General features: G+C 36.5%; 2 protein-coding genes across 4 annotated transcripts in view; both read left to right on the forward strand.

Annotated features, from left to right (window-relative positions):
- The first annotated feature begins 181 nt into the window (after window positions 1–181).
- fancd2 (FA complementation group D2) lies at window positions 182–19,032 on the forward strand. 3 transcript variants are annotated; one of them, XM_084129467.1, is made up of 44 exons: window positions 182–308; window positions 553–674; window positions 793–927; window positions 1,016–1,083; window positions 1,170–1,279; window positions 1,403–1,460; window positions 1,843–1,895; window positions 1,987–2,065; window positions 2,216–2,340; window positions 2,536–2,623; window positions 3,180–3,290; window positions 3,392–3,492; window positions 3,926–4,037; window positions 4,133–4,168; window positions 4,279–4,425; window positions 4,528–4,662; window positions 4,759–4,890; window positions 5,735–5,842; window positions 5,945–6,054; window positions 6,148–6,202; window positions 6,995–7,114; window positions 7,239–7,312; window positions 7,459–7,605; window positions 8,488–8,588; window positions 8,774–8,889; window positions 9,211–9,319; window positions 10,233–10,331; window positions 10,418–10,515; window positions 10,747–10,914; window positions 11,001–11,117; window positions 11,832–11,960; window positions 12,056–12,174; window positions 12,265–12,375; window positions 12,468–12,601; window positions 12,685–12,784; window positions 13,086–13,208; window positions 13,390–13,483; window positions 15,352–15,423; window positions 15,550–15,588; window positions 15,671–15,745; window positions 15,877–15,951; window positions 16,087–16,233; window positions 17,467–17,547; window positions 18,547–19,032. In XM_084129467.1, exons 2-44 carry the CDS (start codon window positions 602–604, stop codon window positions 18,610–18,612), a joined length of 4,350 nt encoding a protein of 1,449 aa, XP_083985593.1. In that variant the 5' UTR covers window positions 182–308; window positions 553–601; the 3' UTR covers window positions 18,613–19,032. The 3 variants fall into 3 exon arrangements, with proteins under 3 accessions (XP_083985593.1, XP_083985592.1, XP_083985594.1); XM_084129466.1 differs by having other exon boundaries at window positions 207–343; XM_084129468.1 differs by having other exon boundaries at window positions 207–343; window positions 3,180–3,284.
- Window positions 19,033–19,170: 138 nt separating this feature from the next.
- tex264a (testis expressed 264, ER-phagy receptor a) overlaps window positions 19,171–23,025 on the forward strand; it is a 63,985-nt gene continuing 60,130 nt past the window's right edge. Inside the window, exon 1 of the mRNA XM_084129143.1 lies at window positions 19,171–19,699. Within this exon, the coding sequence (XP_083985269.1) occupies window positions 19,442–19,699 (258 nt within the window). The 5' untranslated portion in view covers window positions 19,171–19,441. The remainder of the gene's footprint in view (window positions 19,700–23,025) is intronic.

The following is a 23,025-nucleotide window of genomic DNA, read 5'->3' on the forward strand; positions in this document are numbered from 1 at the left end:
GTTGAAAACGTTTATCTTATTACCTGTGGGCCTGATGACGTGTAATTTGATGTAGTTTGTATTTTTAGACTTATAAAGATAGACATAGTTAAGACACAAAACATACAGTAACGCCTCAAAAACAACAAGCAATACAGAATTTAGAATTTTACCACGACCCCTAAATTTTACAAACCACTGGCGCGCTTTGTGAGTGTGCCATTAGCCTGGTTACGAAAACATACATTTTTATGCTACAGTCTCAATTTATTAACATAACATCTACACGACAAACGTTTAAGATCAGCATCGCGGGGAGTAACCGTAAGGTAAACACTTCTGACGACACGTCGACTCAAATACGGTAATTTCGTCGAGTTTGTCAACTGTGTAATTAACTTACTAACTTAACTTAGCTCTTGCCATTTCAGTCTGTCTTGAAATGATTGTTTACATTTTTCCGAAATGGGTTCTGGGATTGTTTGACCCAGGGCTGTCATTATTAAACTGTCAGAGTGCTTCAGATTTAATCTATCTTATGTGAAAAAAGGTTATTTGTGTTACTCCTAACAGGTAACATCTGTTATTTGAACATTTCCATCTGACCCGATCTGAGTTAAAGATGATGCGTAAGAAGAAGCGCTCATCATCATCATCCATCACAGTGGACGGAGATTCCACACTTGACACTCCAAGTAAGTTCCTGATGACGTCACATCTCAAATAAATCGGGAACAGCTCAAATCCTTGTACGTTTGGGGTAATTAAAAAGATGTATTGCTGGACTGTATTGATGTGTCTTCATTTGCGCAGAGTCAAAAAAGACCAAGAGCAGTGGGCGACCCACAAAGCCTTCAATACAGGACTCCCACCCGGACTCAGTCTTTGTTCAGTTCCTGAAGGAATCAGGTGTCATTTTAACACCTGGCAGTACGGCTAATGAAATTGGTAAGATTACAGAAAGGTGAACACACAAGAAAAACATACATGTTCATAACAACAGATTTCATTGACAATCCTTTATTTATTATAACAGCTGTAGACCAAGTTATATTTCAAAAGCGACTCCAGCAGCATCTACGAAAGAGTCCCAGATTCCCCAATGTGAGAAACATCATCATTATATCACTTTTTTCTTTTTGCAGAAGTAGTTTACACGGTGGTTACATTGTTGAATGGCTGTTTTGTAGATAATTAAGGAGTTTATATCTGCGCTGGAAACGTACATTGAAGACCCAGAGAGATTGAGGAACTGTCTTCTGCCTTGTGTGCCATCATCCACTTCACAGCAGGATGCCACGTAATGCACTTCTTATTGTTTTTCCAACTGAAAACATTACAAGATTTAACTCAAATGTTAAATGCAATTGTTGTTTTTTTACTCTTACATAGACTTATTTGTTCATTTTTCCTCTGATATCAGTTCTGGCTCCTATCAGGAAAGTCTGGTACGCTTGTTGCTTGGAATAGAGATGCTACAGGTAAACGATTTAGCTCAATTCACCTCAGAGCAAGAGGAAACTAAGTATATTTATAAATATATATTTTCCTTTTCTTACAATTTGAAGCACATCAGTCTGAATTAAAATTATTTTTATAATATAAAATAATGTATTTATTTATATATATATATATATATATATATATATATATATATATATATATATACAATCTTAAATGACTAGAAAGATCATGGAAATTAATTGGTAAAAACATATAGTCTTTTTACTTGTTCTGTTGAATATTTATTAATAATTGATTTAGTGAATTAATTGCTGCTGTAGTTAATTATTACATTTATCTTGTTCTAAATATTTTGGTATGAATATAAGTCATATATATTTTTCATTTTCCTACATTTAGACCCTGGTCATAAACACTTTGTTTGAAAAGCTTCCAGAATTCATGTTTGAGGGGTAAATTTCCACTTTTTGTACACATTACTTCAATTATAGACAAAGTCCTGTATCATTTGCTTATCAGTGATTGTAATGTGCTCTGTTACAGAGTTAGTGAGGATGGCCTCAACGTTCCCCGTCTCATAATAAACCAGTTAAAGTGGCTGGACCGAATTGTAGACGGCAAGGTACACAGTCCTATCCCAGTGATGAATGTGTTCCTGTGAACGTCATAATTGCCAACAATTCCTTTGTAGCAGACATAAATGTTTGTCATAGCCAAATTGTGGCATTGGTGTGACAGATGTCTGACTACCATAACTGCTGTGTGTGTGTAGGATTTGAGCAGTAAGCTGATGCAGATGGTGTCTGTGGCTCCAGTGGAGATCCAGCGGGACATTATTACCAGCCTGCCAGAAATCCTGGAGGATTCCCAGCATGGAGACATGGCCAAAGAGCTGAAGTACGTCAGCAGTGTCCCAATCCATGAGATGGGGTAGAAGTGTCTGTTAAAGTTGATTCACGCTCAGTTGTGTTGTTTGGTTTAGTAATTATGGCTGTGATGGTAATGATGAGTGTGACTGTTATGTAGATGCTTATTATCACTGTGTATATTGTGTTTATGTGAGTCTGTGTTTGTGTCTACTTCCTTGTGCAGCGGTTTACTTCAGCAGGACACTCAGCTCACTGTGCCTATATTGGATGCTTTATCCAGCTTGAATCTGAGCTCTGCGTTATTGTCAGAGGTACTCTACAACATGCAAATATGTTCCCTAAAATGCAGTGTCATTGCTTTAAATGAAAAAAAAAAAATGCTTTGATTATTTTGTTAAAGAAAGACAACACAAGCACACTTTTTTAGCAAAATAGAAGTAATAAGGCTGCATTTATTTAAAACAATAAAAAAAGGAAATATTACAATTTAAAATAATTTTTTTCTGTTTTAATATATTTTAAAATGTAATTTATTCATGTGATGGTAAAGCTGAATTTTCAGCAGCCATAACTCTAGTCTTCATCGTCACATGATCCTTCAGATACCATTCTGATATATTATGCTTAATTATCAATGTTGAAAACAGTTTCTGCTAAATATGTTTGTGGAAACCGTGATCGTTTTTTTCAGGATTCTTTAATGAATAGAACATTCAAAAGAACAGCATTTTTTTTAAAATAGATTTTTTTTGTATCAATGTAAACATCTTTTTCAATTTAATGCATCCATGCAGAATAAAAATATTCATACATTTAGACTTTTAAACGGTAGTGTATACTATTCAAAATCCTCTTTCTCTCTCTTAGGTGCGTGAGGCAGTAATGGGAACTCTCTCTGCTGTGCAGTTGGAGGATCTTCCTGTCGTAGTGAAGTTCGTCTTACACTCCATCTCTGCATCTGATGCTAACGAGGTCAAGGTCTCTAAACTGAACTTTTTGTCATTTCTGATCCTGAACATTTCTTTTTTCTGGTTGACAATTAAATAATTTTTCTTTCATGTCCCTTTCATGCTCCTCAGGTGGTGTGTGACCTGCGTAAAAAGCTGGAGTTGGAGCAGTGTGTTTTGCCAGCAGTTCTGCAGGCTTCCCAGAGTCGTTTGAAAAGCAAAAACGCGTCGAGGTGAGACATTTTCCCACTTACATTTATGCATTTAACAGACACTTTTATCCAAAGTGACTTACAAAAGAGAAACAAAAGCAATTCGTCAAGGAGCCACTAATATTTGTAATATACAACACCAGGTTTATGTGACAACTAGATTAGGAAGCAAGCTAGAGAAGAGAAAAAATGCAGAGAAGAATATATTTTTTTGTGTGTGTGCATTGGTTTGGGGTGAGGGGTGGTCAAGTGCTTGTTGTAGAGGTTAAACTCTTAAAATGCTTCTTAAAAGATGTAATGGTCTCAGCAGTTTGCTTTCTCTTGAATGAAAATTCTGTCGTCATTTACTCCCTTCCCAAACCCAAATGACTTGCTTTCTTCCATGGAAGACAAATAAGAATATCTCCAGTTCTGCTGGCAGTGTTCTGACTTGTTCTTAATTGGCACTTCTCAGGCCCTCCAGTGTCCCATCAAGCAGCAGTGGTCAAGACAGCGTGGCTTTGATTCTGGAGGTCATAAAGTCAGCTATCCGCTTTCAGAAAACCATCTCAGAGGCTTGGCTAAAGGTGAGCTGAGAGTTCTATTCTGTCTTCAGTAACTAGGTGCTATATTTCCATCCAACTGAAGTGATTTAAATACTGTTTATATTTTTGATTTTCAGGCCATAGAGAATGTTGATGAGTCAGAGGACCATAAGGTGTGATTGAAATTTTAAGTTAAAATTTGATGCGATTGCCATTAGATTAGACACATTTCACACCTGAACATACACATTTATGAATAAACCCTACTTGTTGTGTCTCTCAGGTGGTTGATCTGTTGGTGCTGCTCATCCTTCACTCCACTAATGCAAACCACAGCCGACGTGGGGCAGAGAGAGTGCTTAAGGTCAAAGTTCGCAAGGGTCTGATTCCGGAAAGCCTCTTGCAGAAGACCTTTAAGGGCCATGCTCAGGTCTGCTTTCATTCACACGATTATGACTGAAAGAATAGCCCTAAATATGATCCCTGAAGTTTTGGCTCCTCGTATCAAGTATGGTGTAACTGTTTCATACAGGTGATGCGGGGTTATTTCCCATCCATTCTGGCTCTAGCTCAAGGACTCTTGCGTTCTTCAGACTGCTGTGTGGTGCCTTTCGGAGGTCACATGTACAAACAATCCTTCACTGCCTTTGACTCCTACTGTCGGCAGGTAAGAAAAACCTCTCGTCGCCTTATACACTGCAGGACACCAACATTCATTCATAGACGTGCATTGATGTCCAGTACATGTGTGTTTGTTGTGTAGGAGGTGGTGGGCTCTCTGGTCACACACGCATGCAGTGGTGTTAGTGGCGAGGTGGATGTGGCTCTTGAGCTGCTCTGTGAGCTGGTATCTCAGAGACCTGCAGAGATGAGCCAGTTCACAGTTTTTGTGAAGGTACGATTGCCTGCCCGGTTTATGACCTTAATATGACCTTTCTTTCGTCAGTTTACTGCAGGATTACCACAGTTATACCACAGTATTTGTTTTTTTCATGTATGAAGAAGTCATGAAAATTATTAAAATCTTAAAAGTCATGGGAATTTTGTAGTGATTTTTACCAGTTTTCTAGCCTTTATATTTAGTCTAAATATTTCTTTACAAAATATTAACAGGCTATTAAAAATATTAAATATAGACGTCTATAAGATTGTAAATTCATCTTTTATTTTTTATTTTAATTGTCTTCCAATAAAACTTACTTGACAAAAAATAAATAATGAAATATTAAAACTTCATGTCTATTTTGAAAACAAATTGTTTTTTGATATATATTTTATATAATATATAGTAAATAAATAAATATATATATTTGTTTATTATTTTATTACTATTACTATTATTATTAGTATTATTATAATTAGTATATATACTAATATGTAGTATATTTAATTAAATTATTTTTATTATATAATCAAGTTTTAGTCTGCACAAGACCAATATTTTGTCAAGAATTATTTAGACTGAATATAAAGGCTAGAAAAATGTATATACTGTATGTCTATTTTGGAAGGAAATAGTTTTTTTTTATTTAACATTTATATTTTATATAATACAAATTATATATATATATATATTTATTATTATTTTTTTTTTATTATTAATATAAAATATTTTATTCAATTGTAGTAATTTATTACATGTATTTTATTCAAAATATTTTGGGGAAATCGTTTGGGTGTTTTCATGTTTGTAATGATATTTAACCTATTGTTGGTGTGAATTGTGGGTATTCTGGCAGGGTATTCTGGACTACATGGACAACCTGACCTCACAGCAGATCAGACAACTATTCCACCTGCTTAGCCGCTTGGCGTTCGGACAGGAGCAGCACGGGGGACACATCCAGGTGAGAAACACATTGCATCTTAAAGGTATAGTATGTCATGTTTTCAATTAAGAGTTGATCCAAAATGTAAATTCTGTCAAATATCTATGTGACCACCACCAGGATGACATGCATATCGTCATCCGTAAGCAGCTGTCTAGCACGGTGCCCAAGTACAAGCGCATTGGTATTATTGGGGCAGTCATGATGGTGGGCAGTATGGGGGCCTGCAGGTACACTCTTTATATTACGATGTTTCACTTATACACATCCTTTAGTTGTAATCTTTGAGCTCCACTCTTTTTCATCTTGTGATGTTTATGTAGAAATAAGCCTGATGGCTCTCAAGGTGGTACACTGCCCAATGAGACGCACAGACAGGTGAGTGAGATGATCTGATGGTTTAACGGTGCAGTGAGCGATTTCTGGGAAGCGCTGTTGAAAGTGGATCAGACCAAGCACCACAACACACTCATGATGGGGGAGAAGAGAGAGTGAGCAAGAGGGAGATTTGAAGAAAGACTGTAGAAAGAGAGAATTCTGAGAGACATTACAAAAGACAAAAGCTCAGAGGAATATCACTGGGTGTTCATGCAATTTGAGGGCGGATCAATGACGGATGGGGTGTGATTTTTTTTTTTTTTTTTTTTTTTGGGATGATTTCAAATATCAACAGTGTTTCTCATAAATTGCTTATTGCACCTTTAAGTTTGTATTTACACTACCATTTAAAAGTTCGGTGTAGCTAAGATTTTACTTAATGTTTTTGAAATAAGTATCTTATGCTCACAAAAGCTGCCATTTATTTGATCAGTAAAAAACAGTAATGTTGTTAAACATTATTTCAATTTAAAATATCTGTTTTCTATTTTTATATATTTTAAAATTGTAATTTAATCCTCTTATGGCAAAGCTGTATTTTCAGCAGTCACGTGATCCTTCAGAAATCATTCTAATGTGCTGATTTGGTGCTTGAAACATTTCTTCTCATTATCAATGTTAAAAACAATTATTCTGCTTAATATTTTTTAGGATTCTTTGATGAATAGAAAGTTCAAAAGAACTAGCTGAAAAGAAATCCTTTGTAACATTATAAATGTCTTGCTTACTTTTACTGTCAGTTGTTACTGACCCATGTACCACATAATGTTTTGAGTGTTGTGTTGTGTGTAGGTGATGGCTCTGTTGGAGCTGGTGCGCTCGTGCAGTGAGAGTTCCCCTGAAGCTGCTGCTCTCTGTTTCGATGAGCTGGCCAACCTGCTACAGACCTGCAAACTGGACCCTCTAGTGCTGGTGTGTGTGTGTGTTGGTTATATACTTCAATTAAGTAATACAATACATATGGATCTCTACATGACAAAAAGGTATTTATAGTACATTATTACATTAAGCTCTCTGTGTTGGCTGTCACCCTCAGGCATGGATCGGGAAGAGTGTGTTAGAGGATTTTCAGGAAGACTTTATTGTAGACCTTGGACCAGATATATCAGGGTGAGTGACACATTCAGGGCTCATAAAGACACCTCTATTTTTTTTATTGTCGTATGATCAAATGAAAGCAATCAGCTGTTTTATTTATTTTTGATTAAATAAATCATTTTCTTATGACTTTGTGTGTGTGTGTGCGTGTCTCTCAGCCCGTTCGTGTTTCCTGCCTCTGTGATGTATAATTTGGACGAGGATGAGAGTCAGGGAGGAATCGCCATCAATCTACTGCCTCTTATGACTCAAGACCAGCAGCACAAAACAGACACAACCCAACCAGCTGGAGTCAAGAGAGAGAGGTCACTACTGAATACTGTATGCGGAATCAAGTGGAACAGATTAACGCTTCTGTTACTGTAGGCTGTAAAATGATTAAAAAGCTAATAATTAAATCACGGAAATTATAAAAATGATTAAAAAGCTGATAATTAAATCATAAAAATGTTAAAGATATTACATAAATTTTTTTTATTATTAAAAACAACAAAAATTAAACACTAAAAAAAACTTTAATCAACATCAGAGAACTGCGATTATGCAAATGCGTTGTTAAATTAATAAAATAGTATAACTCCCATAGGGTACTTCAACTAAAAAGGTTTTCAGCTGAAAAGAAGTTTGACTTTCCTTGATATAGATAATAGTGCTTGATCAACATGAGATCAGCCAGTGCTGATATCTACATTACTACGTACGTGGTTTGATCATATGATATGTATGCAAAATTGCTGAAATTAAATTAAACTGAAAAAATTATTTTACACAATATTTACACAAAATTAATGTAAAAATGTTTGAAAAGAAAATTATGTACTCCATAATTCCACAGACTTCAGTTACAAGCATGCATTATTATTAATAGTTGATGCCAATAATCCATACTGTATATCGACTTACCATTGGCTGCCGCTTGACACAAACTTTTTATGTTATTTATCAGTGACACTGTTAAAACATTATTGTTGGTAATTGAATCATTAATAATCCCTTCCATTTTAATGCATATTACATTTTTGCATGTATTATAAATTGGACTGTTGAAGCAATTACAAGAACCAACCATGAGCCGGGACTCGCTCTTGTGTCACCCGAAGCTCTGTTGCGCTACATGTCGGAGCGCTGCCCACAAGGCTTTGGCTCCAACACGATTTTACAATTTGAGTGCCTCTCTCTCATTCTAGGCGCGTGTCTCCTCTGTGTCTGTCCCCGTTTTTCCGCCTGCTGAGGTTGTGTGAAGAGGTGCAGCACCAGGGGGATCTGGAGGAGATCGATGCTCTGCTCGGTCAGTGATAACATTTTCATTATTCTGTTCTAGATTGTGGTTTGTCGTGATCACTGCACAGAAGGAACTTATTAGACGCTTTCTCTTTTCATCATAATGATGTTGATTATTTATGTTAACTTCTCAAGAGATGACAGAGATATTAAGTTCAGCAGGTCATCTAAGGGAGTTTTGTACTGTTGTAGGCTGTCCTCTGATCCTGACTGATATGGAGGTGGTGGAGAAGGTGGAGAGTCTGTCTAAGGCTGAGAGAGAGTTCCTCTGTTCTCTGCTCTTTCACACCATCAACTGGCTCAGGGAGGTTAGTACACCTCTTCAGTACTACATAGTACTGAATTAACTGACTGAATGATTTCCTTCGGTGTAGTTCTCATACTAGTGTAAGTAACGTCAAAAATCAATGGATGTCTTGAGACTAAATATCTTAAATTTGTTTTTTTTTCCTCACACAAACCGTCAGAAGACTTGGAATATAGTGCATAAATTGTATAGACTACTTTTGTTGATTTTATGGCAACCATTTACTTTGAATATTCTGGAATTACAATTTGGAACTACTTTTATGTTATATATTACTGAATGGATTCTAACATGTATATTATGCATGTTTTTATGAGCGTAGGTGGTGAATGCGTTTTGCAGGCAGAACGATCCTGAGATGAAAATGAAGGTTGTAACTCGTATTCAGAATATCACTTTCCTTCAGAGTTTACTGCAGACGTGCTTAGCAGGTACCAGAGAGACACATCATCTCTTTTTACTTCAAGTCACTATCTTAGATATACTGTATTCTGTAAGTACCTTGATAAAGTAAATATAAATGAACAAATCTTCATATTTCACTTTCAATTTAACTTGTGGGTTTCTCAGTATGTCTTATGCCAGGTTCAGACTACACAATACCAGCCCGATTTTGGCACAATCCTTTTGACGTAGGTTCTCTTTGTGATTTGTAAACAACAATAAGAATTGGTTGTTTTATCTTGTATAGTTTGTTATAGTGGACAACAACCGATGTTGCGTCTGTGATCCTTTCACGAATTCCCGACAGAAAGACTAGCATGTTTAATTTTGTTTACGGTCATTCACGGCGGGTTTCCTTCACATCTGTTAAGTTGACCAATAGGAGCACAGAAGCGAATTATGCTATAGAGGAAAGGTTCGTGGATATATTACCTCAAGTTCTCTTTGGAGGATTGACAGCACGTACTGTGCTCTTCATGCAATCGGGGAACTGTCGGGTTTTCTTTCTTTTTTGGGGCTTTTCTGACATCAAGACAGCCAGTACAAAACACGCGCTTCGGTTGCCATTGTTTGTTTACGCTCTTGTTTCTGAAAGTCAGTTTCTAGTTTCGCCTTCTCGGTGACATCACGAACGTCGTTAAAGACGGCAAGTGGTGATTGGTCAGTAAGCAACTTGTAGTCTGAAATGTTTCTTGTCCACAACACGACAAGTATTTAACAGACAAAAATATTGTGTAGTCTGAACCCGGCATTATAGTAAAAAATAAATATATCTATAGTATACTATAATATAATATTTTTTACTGTGTATATATATATCTTCTAATTAAGTAATTAATTTATTTATTTACTATATTTTCTCTGTAAAGGTTAACATTGTTTTATTGTATATTGTGTTAGCTACACCAGGCTACACTCCTCCTCAGGCTAACTTTGATGGAGAGACTGAGGGGATGATACCCGCTTCTTTAATCGCTCCGCCAAAGAAAGGAAAGAAAGGCAAGGCTGCTGGAGAAATCACCAAACTTTACTTTTTGTACGTTTTGTTTATTGGGGTCAGTCCTTCACTGTTTGTGTGTGTTTAGAGTCAACTGGGAGGAAGAGGAAGGCCTCAGCGAGTAAGAACTCCTCAGGCGATAAGTCACAGCTGGAGGGGGCCGCAGAGGCAGAGGAGTCCCAGCAGGTAAAGACCAGATATACTTTCTGTCCCTTGGTTTATAGACATTGGCATGAACATCTGGTGAAGTAGACCATAAAACCATCATGTTTGAGATGGAAATGGAGAATATGTTACTTTTTCGTTTTATTTTAATCCATTATTTTGAGATTTTACTACGGTGTCACCTGAATTTTAAAATATTAAAGCTTTGATTTCTTTTTACATACCAAACCTGTCAATTTTTTGATATGGCAGGACCATCCAGAGAAAGAGAGCGAGAAGGAGAAAGAAAAGGATGCCAAATCAGGGGTCAGTCTGTCTTCGTACTGGCCATTCTTCAGAGAGTTGGATGTTGAAGCTCTGAGCGTACTGCAGTGTGGCCTTCTGTCCCGGACACTACTGGACACTGAGCTACATAGTAAGGTAAAACAAGTGTGTTTGCTGGGTGATTCTCGGTACAAGTACATACTTTAATTATAGACTAAAAAATATCGTTGCTTTATGTGTAGTTAAAGGAGGAGGTGCAGTTGGGCCCTGCTGAGTTGCTTTTCCTACTGGAGGACATGTGGCGTAAACTGGACTTCAGTTTGGCTTCTGCTCCAGCTAAAAAGGCTCCATTTCTCAAAGTATGAACACAGACATCAACTTGACAACAATTTAACTTGATTTACATAGTAGAACATGTTCAAGCACAACTTTGAAACAACATTCTAATCAACCTATCAGTCTCAGATATTGTCTTAATAATAATAAAAAACTAAAAACTAAAATCAGCTATTTTAAATAACACTGTTTAATGTAATCTTTATCTCAGAATATTTTTTTTTATATTGTACATTATAATGATACCAAAATTCACTTAATTTTTGGGATCATTATAATGCAATTAAAAAAAAAATGATATCACTGTTAAATGTAGTCTTTAACAAATCTTAAAATATTTATTTTTCATACTGTACATTATAATGATGGCTAAATTAAATGAATTGTGGCATCATTTATTATGAACAGAATAAAAATTATTATTTAGAGATCTGCTAAACGTGACATTTAACAGTATTATTTAAACTGATTGATTTTAGTTTTTTGTGTTGTTAAATGAAATTATTAAATTGAAAGTGTTTAAATATTAACTTTAATGAGCATGCATTTAAAGTAATCTAAATGTAAAACAGGGAAATGAGCAATATAAAAATACACAATTGAATATAAAAAAGAACAATTAAATATTCAATATTGACTAATACTGATGAATTAAAAAACATCTCCAATATTGGCTGATAATTAATATGGTAATAAAATATTGTGCCTCCCAAATATTTTCTTTGGTGTCTCTTTAGAGTAAGACAGACAGAGCAATGGGCTTTGCTCACTTGCAACAGAAAAATGCCAAAGAAATCGCCACCTGCTGCACTGATCTGCTGCCCACACTCTGCACACACCTGGAGAACTGCCACAATCATTTTCAGGTACACACACGTCTCCATTCACAGCCTTGTAAACATGTCCCTTATATAAGAATTAGTTTTTTTTTTACTCTGTTTGAACGTGTTTGTCCACACAGACTATTCTCTCTGAGCATCAGGGTGTTGTTGATGCTCCTGGTGTGGACGTGAAGGAACAGCAGCTCATGTGTTCAGCCTATCAGCTGCTACTGCAAGTGCTACACACCACGTTCAGCTGGTGAGCCCAGACCCTGTTAGCTGTTAGTTGAATTTGCTGACAACTACAAACCTTTCTGACCATCTTCAATCACCCGCTGCTCATATTCAGGGCCGGCTTTTCTGGTCTGGAGCATCGTGCTCTTCTGAAGAGTGCTCTGGGGGTCCTGGCCAGCCGGCTAAAAGAAGAAGAGACAGATTTGACTTTAGATCAGCTCAGCAGGTGGGAACGTCAGTGCACGTACTTCCTGTTTGCTGTTAGTGGAGGATTTGCAATGTAACTAACCATCTGTATGTGGTGTTTTATATGCTCAGGCATGCTTTTGAGTACCTGCAGAACTTCCGAAGCACAGTGCCCAGCCTGAACACAGCCCTATGTCTGACCCAGCTGCTCATTGTGCTGTCCCAGTATGGAGGATCAAACCACAGGAACTACAGAGAACAGATCAGTATGTTTCTGGTTTTATATGCTGTATAATAGTGGTTACTCTCTGTAATACATTCATTTTGAATGATATAATATCCCCCCCAGCATCCCTGTCAAGGCATTTTCTCTGTCAGGAGTGGGTTACAGCGAGTGGAGAGAAAGAGCGAGGGAACAAATACAACGAGGCTCTTCAAACTCTCCTCAGGTACGTTGTGAGTATTAAGACACATGGATATTAGACTGTAATAGGTAGGGGAGAGAGAAGGAGTCAGTAAAATTATTTACATGCTTAATGAGTCATTTATCCTCCCCTCATTTTAGAAATAGTCTAATTCCTGCATTATACAAGAAGACAAAATTAATTACATAAAATATTCATGTAATCTTACAAATGTAATGTAATTATTATAATAAGATATTCTTTTACTAATTGAAATCAAATATTAATAACATTTATAAAATATTTCTGAGCATGTTTCTATACATTTTTCTTCCCCCCTCTCTAGTATTTATCTGGAGCACACTGATGATGTTTTGAAGGCGGTGGAGGAAATAGCAGGTGAAGGGGTTCCAGAGCTGATGAATGCTGCTAAAGACGCTAACTCACGCAGTTGGCCAACACTCAACAGGTACAGCAGCCTCAAAAACAAAAGCAGCTGTGTAATTGTAAGGGATGAGTACAAAACATAATATATAAAGGATTGATTCAAATATAGTATATGACCATTTAATGTTAGACCAATCATAATCTGGTATTTCATAGAGACATGTAATAAATGCAAATCTCTGCTTTGTTTGGTGATGCTGCAGGCTGACGTTCCTGGTGTACTACAAGAGCATGATGGCAGAGCTAGAGAAAGCTGTGCGCAAGATTCCTCCCAGCAAACAGACAGATAATCAAGAGGTGTGTGTTTGTTGTGTGGGTGTAGATGTTATTTTAAAGTGCCCCATTATACTTTTTTCGAATATTACCTTCTACACAGTGCTTGAAGTGGGGACAAAATAGTTCCCCCTCAGTTGCATAGTTTTGGTTTGAACATTCGGGGGATGAAGTGTTGAACCGTTTAATGGGGTCCCAGGGCATTCTCCCTTGTGAGGGTTACTTACTTGCTTGTTTGTTTGTTTATTTTTGCAAAATAGTCTTTTGTGGTATCATCCACGCATGCAAAGTTGGTTGATAACATAACTGCAATAAAGTAATAGCCTACTTAACAATCACTTGTTTACAAAGTGCCATGGGAAGTTGAACTATCTTTTAATTTTAGAAAATATCTCAACCAGGGGTGTATCTGGTACTCAGAAACAAAACTATGGGTGCTCCATATCCATATCAATAGGGGAACAACATATCAAAAATGATATTTTTGATATTTTAAAATTTTCTTATAGGCCTACTAAAAAATTTATTTTCTTGTCATCTCATGGAATATCTGAAGGCCAGGTTTATCCTAATGTCTGTCATTATAAGCAGCAGAACACATTTTTACACATAGGGAAAACCAGTTGTTTAGTCAATAATTCAAGAAGTTCCATACTTTAAAGCTCTTGATTCTAACTTGTACTTGGCCTTATGAAAAAGTAACATAGTGACTGTAATTGTTCAACTATAGCATTTGTTACAGTAAGGATATAATTACAGGTAAGACCATCGATGGCTCCTGATTACCATGCTTAAGCCAATGTTAACTTTTTTCTTTTATCTATAGCATTTGTTATGATAAATAGCAACACATTTAGAAACTATAGCTACAACATGCCACAGTTGTAATATAAATCCTTAGTGAAAAATCTATTCCCTTAAAGGGTTAGTTGCCCTCAAAATTTTAACTCTGTCATTAATTACTCACCCTCATGTCGTTCCGTAAGGCCTTCGTTCGTTGTTCGGAACAAAAAAAAAGATATTTCTGATGAAATCGGAGAGCTTTCTGACTCCTCCAATAGACTGCAACATAATTGCAACTTTCAAGGCCCAGAAAGGTAGTAAAGACATCGTTGAAATAGTCAATGTAACTACAGTAGTTCAACCTTAATTTTATGAAGCGAAACAAAAATAACGACTTTATTCAACAATTTCTTCTTTTCCGTGTCAGTCTCTGATGCTGTTCACGTTGTAAACACAGTGCAGCGCTTCCGGGTTCTACGTCAGAACGCCGGCTCAGTATTGGCCGGCTCCTGCCTCAGCATCACACGCATGTGTCGTGGTGCTCACATGAACAGCGTCAGACTGAGATAGAAGAGAAGAAGAGTTTTGGTGTGGATGGTCTGAGTACCGACAACATGCTGTTTTCTGCACTGCGAAGCAAATCCACTTTGCATGCACTTCCAAAGAACGGGGACCCATGCACGAATTGATACATTAAAACCAACGCGATCGTTACTGTTCATATCACTCTGTATACAAGTGCTGAGGAAGCCTCTGGAGCTGAAATTCAGTCATGGTAATGAACGTTTCGTTTCCGACACACGCTGTAAGCAGTAGACCAATCACAACAGACTGGACCATCTGACCATTCAGAGTAGAGTAGGCTCTTAGAAAGGAGGGGTTTAGATAGACCGAATCTTTGATTGAACTGTTTCAGACACTGAGAAAATGATGCTGCATTGTATATTATGAGAAAAAGTTTGATGCATGGAAACCTATTGTAGGAGACCTCCAAAACAAAACTAGGAACCTTTAAAATAGCATAATAGTGGTATTTTAATTATTTTTTAGATAACATGTAGAGCAAGTGGGTAGTGTCTCTCTCAAGCTAATGCCATAAATCTATTCAGGTGCAGAGCGAGAAGCTCTTAACATGGAATCTGGCTGTGCGTGACTTCCACATCCTCATAAACCTGGTCAAGGTACAGAGACTTTCACATCTTTCTTGTGCTCAAAGTGTGCACCCTTCACATTTATGACTCTGTGAAAGCCTCTGCTACACAGCTGTGATGGTAATCTATAGGATGTTCCTCTTTTTTTTGCAACAGATCTTTGACAGCAGACCTGTACTCACTGTGTGTTTAAAGGTGAGAAATATTTGCACACACAAAGGTATGTTTACGACGAAAATGTAATTCATCACCCCATTGTTTTCACTTTGTCTTTCAGTACGGTCGTCTTTTTCTGGAGTCATTCCTTAAGCTTGGAATGCCTCTGCTTGACTACAGTTTTAAAAAACACAAGGTATTTCTGTCTCATTCATTTAAACGTATGCATAATGTTGCATCTTGCTCAGAATCAAGAGCTTTCAAACACAAAAATAATCAGTTTAATAAAGTGAGATTTTTAACCATTGCCCTGATGGATCTTCTCAGGAGGATGTCCAGAGTCTACTGAAGACCTTCCAGCTCAGTACCAGACAACTCCACCACATGTGTGGCCACTCAAAGGTGAACAGCTGCATCTTCTGTGCATGGTGATCTGTGGAGATAGACTGGGATTAAAACAAAACAAATCATATAATACATTTAATTTTGAAGGCATTAAAGCATCTGTAATTATAATCACTGCTTTACTGTTCTCAGATTAGGCAAGATACGGGTCTGACCAATCACGTTCCAGCCTTGAAAAAATGTCTGGAGCAGTTTGTGTACCGCGTGAAAGCCATGCTCACTCTCAACCACTGCCAGGAAGCCTTCTGGCTAGGAAACCTGAAGAACAGAGACTTAAAGGTGAGATTTTAAACTCAGGTGAACAGAGAAAAGGCACATCAGGGCTTAAAGTCACCATAAATCAAAATGGACAATTCTTATATTTTTATGGAATATTGCAGTATTTATTATAAATGATTTATTCCTGCAAATCTTTATTTTATTTTTTTATTCATGTGCCCTCGTAATCTTTAAACAAAATAACTTCTTCTCCCTCTTGGAATGACGTCTCTTCTCTGATGATGTTTACTGGCACGAGGACAACCTGTCACTCACATGAGATCGCATTAATCAATTTCAAAAAAAGTATCTCAACATCCGTGTGATGCCGACTTTAAACTATAAGGATTTTTTTCTACACTAGTTTTTACTTACCCTGGTGACATTTGGGCTTTTTACACCGTTCTTAACCCTGGGTTATTGTTGTTCTAAACCCCGCTATTTTAACTCCGGGTTTCACACTTGTAATTTAGAAGCGGGGTTAGCACCGCTTTTAGCCAGTGTGAAAAGATGTGGTATTAGAAAGTTACAGCTAGATGTTTAGCAACCGACAGCCAATAGCATGCCTCATATTCACATGCTTTGGACAGTTTTGGGAACACAGCGCATTGTGTATATATAGGCCTACAGTTATTTCAGGGTTTGAATAGACAACGCGTCAATTGGAGTACAGAGACGGTTTCATTTTTACCTTTATATCCAAAAAGTCCATTCAGACAAAAAACCTTTATAGTACAGTCAGCAATGTGTAAAATGAGGACTCGCACTGCTAGAGCCTTTATGTAAACAGGTTGCGTGTGTCGTTCATTCAATCAATGACACTGACACTGCAAATAACGATGTTAACCCAGGGTTTAGGAATGTACAGTGTGAAACAACAGTTTATGAATACCTAGTATTAATAGAGTGCTGCAGGTATGACGTCACAACCCGGTAGTCTAATTCGCCGCTGGTTCCTTTGAGGTTTTCCTATGGGGTTTTTCGATTTATGGTCAAAATAAAGCCTTTAAGTCCATATTTCCAAATGAAGTGTTAGGAATAAAATCTATTATTAATAAACATTCTGATTTATTTACAAGATACATTTCAAGCTTATATTAAAAAATGTACATTATATTAATGTTTATAATTTGCATAATAGCTTTATATTATAAATATACAGCGCGTATAAAGCTATAATGCAAGTCCATACAGGGCACAGTGTACCATGTATAGATAATACAGAGATTCAAATCATTTTTTTTTTTTTTGCAGGGTGAAGAGATTCTCTCACAAAGGTCACAGGCAGCTGATGAAGAGGAGGAAGAGTCCTCTCAGTTGCAGAGTGAAGTGGAGGTATAATGACTGGCTGACTTGCATTATCCTGTATAATGCATGGAAATGTAGTCTAATCACCTGTACTCCTTAAAAATAAACTCCTTAAAATGTATTCTGACAGTATATGCTGCATCCCAATTTAAACATTTTTAGTACACACTAAAATGTGTACTTCACTGCTGAGTGCTGACAACAAAGTAATAAGACTTGATGCCAGTGTACTGCATTAAAATTGCATCTTGATACCACTAACCCCCTTTAATATTCTGTTTGCCTTTACATGCAAGATTTGGCATCTAGCTAACACTGAAAAATACAGTAAACACAGTAATATTGTGAAATATTACAATTTAAATTTACAATTTCCTGTGATGTCAAAGCTGAATTTTCAGCATCATTACTCCAGTCTTCAGTGTCACATGATCCTTCAGAAATCATTCTAATATTCTGATTTGGTGTTCAACAAACATTTTCTTTTTATTATCAATGCTATTGATAATACCTCTGTTGCACAAGGGGTTTTGGGTAATATTAACTGAAAAAGCATGCAGAGAGGATGGACACTTCAAAAATACTCCAGAAATAGTGTGTCATCTGAGAATCTTACTTTTGTCATTATAACATATTATGATTTCTTATTACTATGCATGTTACTGTGGCCTCACAGAGCAAATTGTGTTCAAATAAATACAGATATGACAGATCAGTTCAGTTAATTTTGATAAATAGTCGTTATTTCTTTATAATTAAACTCATTTCTTATATCAAAATAACATAGTCATCACCTGCCCAGCCGCAGTATTGTGTTATCATGTGTTGTCATGTAATTTACAAAAGCAAATATACAGTACAACATGTCGCCTGGAGGTCTATAATAGCCTTTTATAGCCTGTAATTTTGCGTCGCTTGATTTGGGAGTTTAATTTCCTCGTGAGATCTTTTATGAGACATTTTGTGATGTCAAAATGAAATGAAACTTTCATTTCTTGATGCTTAATTCAATCTATTTTGACACAGGAGAGTGACTCTGAGGAGAGGAACAATGGACAAGAGGAAGTGGAGGAATCAGATGAATCAGACTGAAATAAGCAAGAATTGCTGCACATGATCAGTACATCAGTACACTATTGTTGCTTTATTATTCCTTCAAATTATTTTGGGGATTGATTATCTCTTATATTAAATGGAAAAGATAAATAAAAATACTTTGATTTAAGCTGTTGTGTAATGTTCACTTAACACTAATCAAGTGGTTTTCTTGAGCAGCTCTCTAAGTGCGTTTGCATGTTTTAAGATGCTAATTTGTTTCTTTTTCATATTTCAATACAAATGTTAATAATACATTCATGTCAATTACCTTAATTTTGACCTTAACAGTGTTTTTGTGTTTTATGTAAATTCTTTGTCCAACATGAAGATATTTGAATGTATGAGAGGAATATTGACAATTCCAATTAATAAAATTTCAATAAACACCCTTAATAATAAACCGTAAATGCTATGAACAACAAATGTGTCAGCTGACCACGTCATACCCTTAAAAGAATCACTTGAGTCTTTTTAAAAATCGAACTGTTCGAAAGAACCGATTCGCGAGATTGACTCGGACTTTTTGGTTGGCTCGTTCCAAGCCATCCCTCTGACTCACAGTCACATGATGCAACCAGGAAGCAATGCGTTCAATGTTTCTGTGCAGAGGATAAACAAACGCTCAGCTGTGTCAATACAAAACTAATAGACGAGTGTAAACATACTTCGCAGTGAAGCATCGATACTGTAACATCTGCAGAGCGGCTCGCATGCAAACAAACAGGAAAACTGAAGGACTGTTTTATCGAGTGCCATCACAGTAACAGAATTATTCGTCCACATTGAGCGTTTCTGTGTTTGGTTTTCTGACAGCCGGGCAAAAATGTCTGACTTTGTCATTTTACTGCTGATTCTTTTTTTGGTCATTTGTCTCATCTCAACTCTGGTGGGCTTCGTTTTTTACACCGGACTTTTTTCTGAAGTCGTGATTCGGACTGGATCTCCTCCGGTGAAAAACATCACGATTGCATACAAGTTCAGAAAGGGATCGTACAAGGACAGCGGAGCTGCTTTCACTGAGAGCTGCAGTATCGGACCGAAGCTGTCTTCTGTTGGTGTTTTTTACGATGACCCCAGTCAGGTCTGTAGCTCACTTCTCTCTGATTCTTGAGGCAACTTCGTGTTTTAAAACAACAACATTTCCACTTTAAAATGAATATGTGATGATTTATGGAATGTTCTCAATACAAATAAATCATTTAATATAATTTTTTATTTGACACCCCCCTCTCTACCCCCCGCCACAAAAAAAAAACAAAAAAAAAAAAAAACGATGACGTCACTTTATCGCTTACAACCCCTACCTGTCATCAGATCCAAAATTCCTCTCTGTAACGAACTTGCTCCTTTAATGACGTTACTTAAGGCTGTAAAAATGCGTTTTGTGACTTTAATTCTTTTTTCTTTTTTGGAGTTGCTGAATTTAGTGCCTGTTTTAATGCTGTTTGATAATAAATAATAAAAACACCTGTCATTGTACAGGAATTGCATAAAATATTAATACCATGGTGAATTGATACACTGACTGAATGATTAATATAATGCTCCAAGGTTATTCTAAACTTACTAGTATAACCATGGTGCATTTAATTGAGTGATAGTGTTACATGTATTATAGTTAACTTTGCAAAACAGCAGTTTTAGAAATGTGTTTGGCTTGATTTGTTTCGTTATTTATTAAGTCTTTATTAACATGGACTGATTTTGGTCCAAAACTTAAAGCCTACTAAACATTTCTCTCACTTGGTTTGACATACAGGCTCACGAGAATAAAGCCTCAAGCATGTTATTCTATTCATATTTTAAATATATGATTCACTTCAGTAAACATCTTAATGTTTTCAGGACTGACTCACTGAGGTGTTTTCATCAGTCGGCTTCATGGCCACAATGCAAAGCAAAATCTGCTTTAACACTAAACGTCTGGTCATTCCCTAATATTGTGTCTTAAATCTATCATTATATCCTAGTTTTCAGTGTATCTAGAGAATAAATTATAACATGCTGTGTATGGCTCTGAAGGTGAACATGGACCTCATGGAGGAACAAATTGGAGAGATTTGAGACACTCTTGATACACATCCTCATACTCTGAAAAGAGAATGGATTGAATTTGGCCTTCTCAGCAGAACGTGGAAGAACTACAGCATGTAGAATATGTCAGATGTCTCTCAGCATCTAGTATTTATATCCGAACAGGTCATGCTAGTAGACTCCCTGTACAGTCATCGCAGCATTTATGCAGTAATTGTGCAGTATTATAAGGTTGGGCATTGGAAATTAAAGTTGACTGCTGAGGTAACCGCTCTGTTTTATTTTGTGCAGCATGACGGTCATTGCCAAATGGACTCACTGGCATGCAAAGAATGAATGGGAACGTCCCACTGGTCCCATATATCTTATTTGTTCTTCTTTTATATATAACTTGGACAAGGTGGAGTTATTGCATAATGTCACTTGCTGGTAGGAGTAGCATTAGCATTCACTCGATCATGTTCTGTTTTAGATGCATTTGTCTCTCTCCTGACCCAACTACATGAACCCGGGCCTCAATTATAAAATACACATACAATCAGATTTTATTCATAAATCAATGGATTTTATCTCGCATCAAAAGTGAGGAACAAATTAGGATTTATAAAGGCAGAAACTGACTCTTATGCATACGCCAACTGAAGAGCATGCATTGAAACAAAACAAGATAATTTATAAAAAAAGCAATCTCATTATGCATTATTAAGTTATTTGGATTAAAGTTTACGAGGGCACATTCATTTTAAAAAAAAAAAAAAAAAGATGTGCAAGGATAAATACTGCAATATTCCTTTAAAAAAAATATTTCATGGTGCATTTAAGTATGAGTTGCCTATCCAGTTTAGACCTTATTGGACAGACACTTGCATATTTGTCATGCATCTTAAAATAGAAAAAGGAAAATATGATCACATTTTCTTATGCTTCTGCATTAAACACAGGGCCAATTGAAACCTACGGTGATGTGGCTGTGACTAATGTGGGTAAAAAGGGACACAAATTATGACGTGAATGCCAGGCTGGCAGGGTGGTGTTATAGACCGTATTAATGGCCATGATATTTGCTGAAGTAAGTTAGGAATATATTAAACCATGACCAGTATCAAGAAAAAGACTGATGATTTGTGACATTAACAAAAAATGATAATTAAGTGCAATGCTTTACTTCACTCTTTTGTGGTACTGCCATCGTATTTTTGTTGGGGGAAAATGAGACATGACATGAAAATGATCAATTAAATGATATGTTTCTTTTCCAGAGAGCTAGATTAAAGTGTTGCTTCGCCCAAAATGAACATTTGTCATCATTTACTCACCCTTATGTTGTTCTAATCTTAAATAATTTTCTTTCTTCCATGGAACACAAAAGGAGAAATTTAGCAGAATGTCTGAGCTACACTCTTCCATATAATCAAAGTGAATGGTGACCAGGGGATGTCAAGCTACAAAGGGACAAAAAAAGCATTATAAAAGTAGTCCATGCAACTTGTGCGCTGTCTTCCAAGTCTTCTGAAGTGATAGCTTTGTGTGAGGAAAACAGACTCTTAATCTTGCCTGACAGCCGAAGTCACCATTCACTAGATGGAATCGAGCAGCTTGGACATCTCCTGTTGTGTTCCACTGAAGAAAGAAAGTCCTATGGCTTTCAAAAGATGTGAGGGTGAGAAAATGATGATGGAATTGTCATTTTTTTCAGAACTATCTGGATGTTTGCACTGCTAAATCCAATAAGGAAATGCAAAAAAAAAGCTCAGCAGAGCATAAGGGTGTTTCCTCAGTGCTGCATAAACTGCCACGTTAGCTTACTCAGTGGAAACTGTCAAAGCAGGTCATGCCTTCTGGAAACCAGTACAGTATTTCCCTAGCCACTAGATGGTGGTACAGTGTAAAGAACGTAATTTGCAGCAAAAATGGTCAAGATCAAGCCTACATGTATGGAAGTCTAAAATTTGCAGGGCTATTACTTTTAGTATTATTCATTTCATGAGTACAGTGACGCCTCATCATACCTGGACACTTACACCCACATAAAAATGTATGATATTGTTTTAGATAATGTTTTTTTTTTTATTCTAATAATTATTTTTTCTTTTCTTTTCTATGTAGCCTACATTAGGGTTTTGTTCCATCTTATGTTGTAAAAGTATGTTTATTGCATTATTTTAGTGTCGTCTGTTACCATGATGGTGTTTTGCGTTTGTGTGCATGACACTGTGTACCTATTACTAATTTATCAGAAAAGGGCTGTTGGATTTACTGGTTTCTTTTTCTAAATTACAGTTTAAAGGGGTCGTGAAATGGAGAATTAAAATGTTCTTTATGTAAAAGAGGTGACTCTAAAATAAAAACATAGCCTACTGCATGTTAATATTC

Source organism: Abramis brama (assembly GCF_963993115.1).
Source record: "Abramis brama genome assembly, chromosome: 11".
NCBI lineage: Eukaryota > Metazoa > Chordata > Actinopteri > Cypriniformes > Leuciscidae > Abramis > Abramis brama.

Coding starts and splice junctions, on each gene's coding strand:
- fancd2 (XM_084129467.1), top strand. CDS start 602: ATGATGCGTAAGAAGAAGCGCTCATCATCATCATCCATCACAGTGGAC. Junction 11,118..11,831: donor AAAAGGCTCCATTTCTCAAA/GTATGAACACAG, acceptor GTGTCTCTTTAG/AGTAAGACAGACAGAGCAAT. Junction 17,548..18,546: donor AGTTGCAGAGTGAAGTGGAG/GTATAATGACTG, acceptor ATTTTGACACAG/GAGAGTGACTCTGAGGAGAG.